Source organism: Molossus molossus, unplaced genomic scaffold (assembly GCF_014108415.1).
Source record: "Molossus molossus isolate mMolMol1 unplaced genomic scaffold, mMolMol1.p scaffold_m16_p_4, whole genome shotgun sequence".
NCBI lineage: Eukaryota > Metazoa > Chordata > Mammalia > Chiroptera > Molossidae > Molossus > Molossus molossus.
In genome coordinates, this window is record NW_023425377.1 from 46,785,492 (window position 1) to 46,791,059 (window position 5,568).

A 5,568-nucleotide genomic window follows, 5' to 3' on the forward strand; every position below is an offset into this window, starting at 1 on the left:
TGGGGCCCTGCCACAGAGCCCTACGTGGGCCCCCACTCTTCTGGTCTGCCTCGGAAGAGACCTTGTCTCCCCTTAACTACACCTAGCATTGTCCCTGACCATAATAATATATTGTGTTGCTCTGCTACCTTCTGCTTGTAGCCAATCACAGCTGATGAGAGTTGGGGAAAAATTTTATTACCAATGTATATTGTGACAGTTTGTAGCCAAAAACCATGGCTGGAGGGGTGGGGACAGGGGTACTGAGTGGTCTACAGGGACTTTTGGGGCTCACAGCACAGGGAGCACGAGGAGCTGAAGAGGGAGGACTTTATAGGACGACTGTGGTTGTAGAATGAGCTCTCTGTTCTGCCTCCAATACCCAAGACCAGCTGTCACCCAGTCTGCCTGTGGCCCAAGACCTTCAGTAGCCTCTGTTATCCAGAGACCTGTCTGAGAATCTCTGACCTTTCTATGACTCTCCTTTCAACTGCAGTGCCAGGGCACTCCTGCAGCTGCCTTCCCCCTCTGGGGATTGAAAAGAAGTGTCCTGTGAGGGTGGACATAGGGCTGGGGTTGGATCAGGTGAGGGGGAGACAGGGATTGGGGATGACTACCAGCATGCAAGAGATGCCTGGGCCATAGGGGCAGCCCATGGGTAGGACACAAATTCACACTCCTAGGGCCTCACATTCAGAGCCTTGCACACACTGGGGCCTCACACACCAATCCTTGCACACTTGAAGCTTTTGCACAAAGTCTCTCCCATTCTGGGGACCTGGCTGCCACTGGCAGCCCACCACTCTGGACATCTCAGGAGCCTACCATGGCTCTCAGGGCTGGGGGTACCCAGCAGGTCCCTGAGGTTGCCCAGTGTGACCCAGAGGGAGTGGAGCTGAAAGCTGCGAGGGGACCGTAGGGTGTCAGGTCTAGGCTCTGGGGACTCATGACAGGGAAGGAGCTGGGTAGAGCAGGTTCATTTGTATGGGAGGGAAGAGGTGAAAAGAAGATGAGAAGGCCCTAGAGGCTGCCCATACCATGGAGGCCTGTCGCGTATTGAGAGGATCCCTTCTAGGGATCTGGAGACAAGAAGGGAGCCTGAGAAGGTTGGAAACCCGGGCGTACAAAAGGGGGTCAAATCACTCGGCCGTGGGTCCGGCCCGGGAGCAGCACCGCGGCCGGCGCACGCTCTGCAGCAGGGCGCGGAAGAGGCCAGGAGGGCGCTTGGCGGCACCCTCGGGGGGCGCAGCACGCACGGAACCTGCACGGCCGGGGCCGGGGCGGGCAGTGGGGGGCAGCGCGGGTGCCCCTTGGCGGCCGTGCTCTTCGATCTGTCGCTCCAGATGTTTTTGGATGGCCATGCCCAGCACCTCCACCTCCATGGCTGCGCCGTACACCTCCCAGGTCATGCCCTTTTCGTCCCAGCTCACGTCGCGCACGGGCTCGGCCGCCTCCGGGGGCGCCACGGCGGCAGCCAGCGCCGAGCCGGGCTGCACCCGCACCTCGGGGAAGGCGTGTGGCGCGGGAGGCTGTACGGCGGCCTGCGGTGTCATGGGTCCAGTGGCCACAGAGCGCATCTCAGCGGCCCCCAGCGACACCTGCAGGCCCGCGTCCCGACGAGAGGGCGGCCTGGGCGCCGGGCTGGGCGCGCGCGGCGCCGCCTGGAAGCTGAAGGCCGGGCTGCCCGCGCCGTCCTGCGGAGACATGGGGCTTACAGCTACCGACACACAGGCTTGCGCGCCCGCCTGCGTGCCCGCGTCCTCGCGCGGTGGCGGGGCGCTCGCATCCCATGACGGCGCCTTAGTGAAGTTATCACGAGTCCGCGGCCCAGGCAGGGGTGCATCGGCCTCTTGGCCGGGGCTTACCTGGGTCCCATTGGCTACCGGGTCTTTCTGGCCCAGGCTGCCAGCCTCGGTGCTGAATGTAGGCCCTGGCATTGGCTCCCCGCGGCCCTCGCCCCTCCCGGCACCCAAGAGAGAAGAGGCTGAGCCACAGGCTTTACCATCTGATCGCCTGGGTCCGGAGGAGGCTTCAGTCTGTTCCAGAGTCAGGGGGGCCACATTTCCCAAGGATGAGGACCCTGCTTTTCCCAGAGGTGGCACAGAGTCGCTCTTCCCCAGGGCCATAGGCTCCACCTTCCCAGAAGCAACAGGATCTACTTTTCCTGAGGATCTGGGATCCCTCTTCTCCAAGGCCAATGGCTTCTCCTTCTGCAGAGATGCAGCTTCTGCTTTTCCTGATGAAGTGGGATCCTCGTGCTCAGGGGTCTTTGTTTCTGCTTTGCCCTGGGACTTGGGTTCTGCTTTCCCTAAGGCCCTGGGGTCCACCTTTGTGGAATTCACAGTATTCCCCTTCTCTGGAGGCAGAGGATCCATCTTTCCCTCTGGGACAGCTTCTACTTTTCCCGAGGGTGCCAGGACTATTTTTCCTAGAGTTGTGGGGGCCACCTTTTCTGAAGATAGGGAGTCTGCTTCTCCAGAAGACACAGTTTCTGCCTTCCCTTTGCTCACAGGGTCTACCTTTCCCCAGGTGGGGGGATCAGCCTTCCCTGAGGCTGTGGGACCCACCTTTCCAGAGATCACCGGACTTGCTTTCTCTGAGGACAGTGGAGCTACTTTTCTCTGAGTCACTGCCTCAGCTTTTACAGAGGAGGTGGGTTCTGCTGTTCCCAAGAACTTGGGATCCCCTGGAACTGAGGCCACAGGGTGTACCTTTCCTGAAGATTCAGGATTCACTTTTCCAAAAGATGATGTTTTTATATTTCCCACAGAAATAATGGGCTCCACCTTTCTGGAAGACACTGGGTCCTCCTTTTCTAAGGACATAGTTTCTGTGTTTCCCACAGATGTCAGTTCAGTCTGCCCAGGAGACAAGGGCTCTGGCTTTCCTGAGGACACAGGATCCACCTTTCCCAAAGAAACTGGACCCACCTTGCTTAAAGACCCAGTATCCACCTGTCCAGCAGACCCGGTTTTTGTCATTCTCACAGACATGAGATTCTTTCCCAAAGAGGCAGGATCCATCATTCCCGGGAACTGAGGGTCCTCTTTTGCAGAGGACATAGTTTCTGCATTTCCTATAGTTAAAGTATCTGTCATCTCCAAGAGTTGACCCCTTCCTGTCAACTCCAGAGCCACTGTTCCATGGGATATAGGCTCGATTTTGCCTGATGACCCTGGAGTCAGCATTCCCAAGGACTCAGGATCTGTCTTTTTTGGAGATGCAGAATTATTGTTTTCCAAGGACCAGGGATCTGCCTTTCCTGAGGGCCCAGGATCTCTTTTTCCCATGGACACAAGATCTACCTTGCCCTCAGATGCAGAATCCACTTCCTCTGAGGACACAAGAAACTTTTGTCCTGAATACTTGGACTCTTCCTGACTTGGGCATGCAGGATCCATTTTGGCTAAGGATATAGGATCCTCCTTCCTTGGGGACACTGTATGCACGTTGCTGGAGCATACAGCATCTACCTTTCCCAAGGATTCAGGATCCTTCTTTCTTGGGGTCCCAGAATCCATCCTTCCAGAAGCTACGGGATTCCCCTTTCCCAAGACTGCAGGCTCTGTCTTTCCTATGAATGTGGGATCTGCCTTTCTCAAGGACCCAGCATCTTCCTTTTCTATGGAAGTAGAATCTGCCTGCTTTGAAGACTTGGAGTCCATCTTCTCCAAGAACATAGGATTTCTGTCCTCCAAGGATGATGGATCCATTTTGGCTGAGGACACATGCTCTGGCTTCCCAGAGAAGATGACTTCTGGTGTCCCTGAGATCAGGGCTCCATGTTCTCCCACTTTCTCTTTGGTGGCTGCCTCCTGGAGAGGGATGAAGGTCAGGGATGGGCAGGCCAAGCTCCCACCAGGACCCTCAGAGCAGGAGGCCCCTTCCCCAGCCCCACTGGGGCTGCTGTGTCTGGAGTCCATGCCTGGGCTTTGGGCAGGGGTGTGCCTGGGGGGTATAAGATTGGCCCGTAGTGGGGAGGGGCAGTAATCCCTCATGGCCGGGCTCCCAGCCCCCAGGCTCCCATCCTGTGGGTAGCAGAGGGCTGTGGGCTGGGGTCCAGGAGGGCTGGAGTCCTTTTGAAGCCACTGGAGCCAGGCTGGTTCTTCAGCACTGCCCAACTGCCCTCCTGACCATGCTTCAGCCCCAGGCTGCTGTCTGGTTCTGAAACAGAGAGAGCAGACTCAGACTCAGGGGAGACCCAGCGGAGAGGAGCCTCCATGTGGGCCTCCTGTCTCTCATCTTCCTCCTAGTAGCCAGGCCTCCTCACCAGATTCTATGCCCCCATCTAGTCCCCTCATGTCCAGAGGGCCTGGGTTAAAAACACTAACCCATGCACATCACTCCCCTGCTTTATTGCCTCCAGTGACCCTGATTTCCTAAAATGGCATTCAAGGCCCTTCACAATTTTACCAGTCTAACTTTCAACTTCCTTTACCATCACCCCTCCCTTGTCAGCCTACCCTAAGCAACATGCTACCTAGAAAGTATGCCTTTGTCCTCTAGCCCACGGATCACAAACTTTGATGCCATTGGGGCCCGGTAGTAATTTTTTTTTTTCTGAGGACACTTTTCATTTATCTTCAGATAGAGCGGGAAGGAGAGAGGGAGGGAGAGAGAGAGAGAAACATTAATGTGAGAGAGACACATCAAGTGGTTACCACCCACAGGACCCCAACTGGGGCCGGGGACAAACTGCAACCAAGGTACGTGCCCTTAGCGGGAATCAAACCTGGGCCTCTCTGGTCCGCAGGCCGACGCTCTAACCGCTGAGCCAAACCGGCCAGGGCATGGGCAAGGTAGTAATTTAAGTGAGGGAAGCAGGCTAAGTATAAAACAATAGGGAGTGGTGAGGACTACAGCAAACTGGAGAGCACATGCCCGGTCTAAGGAGGGAAAACTACTTCACCAGCCAAGTACTGCTCTGGAGAAATGCATCCTGGTGATACCAGTGAGAAGTGGGAAATCCAGCACTTTAATGTAAAATATCCTAATTAATTCAAGATTAAAAAACAACAACAATACTATGGGGACTAAAAAATATATTTCTGTAGGCCACCAGTTATGTCTGTGTAGGCCCTGGGGAGCTGTGAATAGTTTATGGTCGAAGAAGGGACATAGGCCGACATGTGTGTTTTCAAAGATTGCTCTGGAATGGTGGAGGCTGGGCTGGAGGGGAGGGGCTGGCTAAGACCTACCAGGAGGCCTGTCAATCATTCATTCAGCCTCTCATTTATCTCATTCATTTGCCCAGCCCCTTCTCTGAAGTGGACCCTGAGCAGCTGCAATGGTCTAGATGAGAGGTACAGGAGACGTCCTAGGGAATGGCAGTCGGCAGGATTGAGAGCTCTGAGGGAAAACTGACAGGAATCAGCAAGCTGTAGGGGGTGATGGTGGGGGTGGACTGCAGGCTTCTGGCTGGGGTGGGTGGGTTGCCAGGCAATGGTGCTGGGCAGGAGACTGGGGGAAGGAGGAGTTTAGTTTTGGACAAGCCAAATGTGTGGTACCTGGGGGACAGCCAGGGGGAGGATCTGGCAAGCAGCTGGGTTTGTGAGCAACTCTGTTCCATTACACACTCAGCAACCAAAG

At 55.9% G+C, this 5,568-nt stretch overlaps 1 protein-coding gene across 1 annotated transcript; it reads right to left on the bottom strand.

Annotated features, from left to right (window-relative positions):
• Positions 1 to 1,118: 1,118 nt before the first annotated feature.
• Positions 1,119 to 3,989, bottom strand: GPRIN1 (G protein regulated inducer of neurite outgrowth 1). The gene is made up of 2 exons (XM_036240898.1): positions 3,444 to 3,989; positions 1,119 to 3,401 (listed from the first exon to the last, which is right to left on the bottom strand). Exons 1-2 carry the CDS (start codon positions 3,975 to 3,977, stop codon positions 1,119 to 1,121), a joined length of 2,817 nt encoding a protein of 938 aa, XP_036096791.1. The 5' UTR covers positions 3,978 to 3,989.
• Positions 3,990 to 5,568: the final 1,579 nt, after the last annotated feature.

Excerpts from the sequence above, each read along its gene's own strand:
- GPRIN1 (XM_036240898.1), bottom strand. The coding sequence starts at position 3,977 with ATGAGGGATTACTGCCCCTCCCCACTACGGGCCAATCTTATACCCCCC. Across the intron at positions 3,402-3,443 it reads CCTTGGGAAAGGTAGATGCT|GATCCTATATCCTTAGCCAA; the intron begins GTATGCTCCAGC and ends CCAAGGAAGGAG.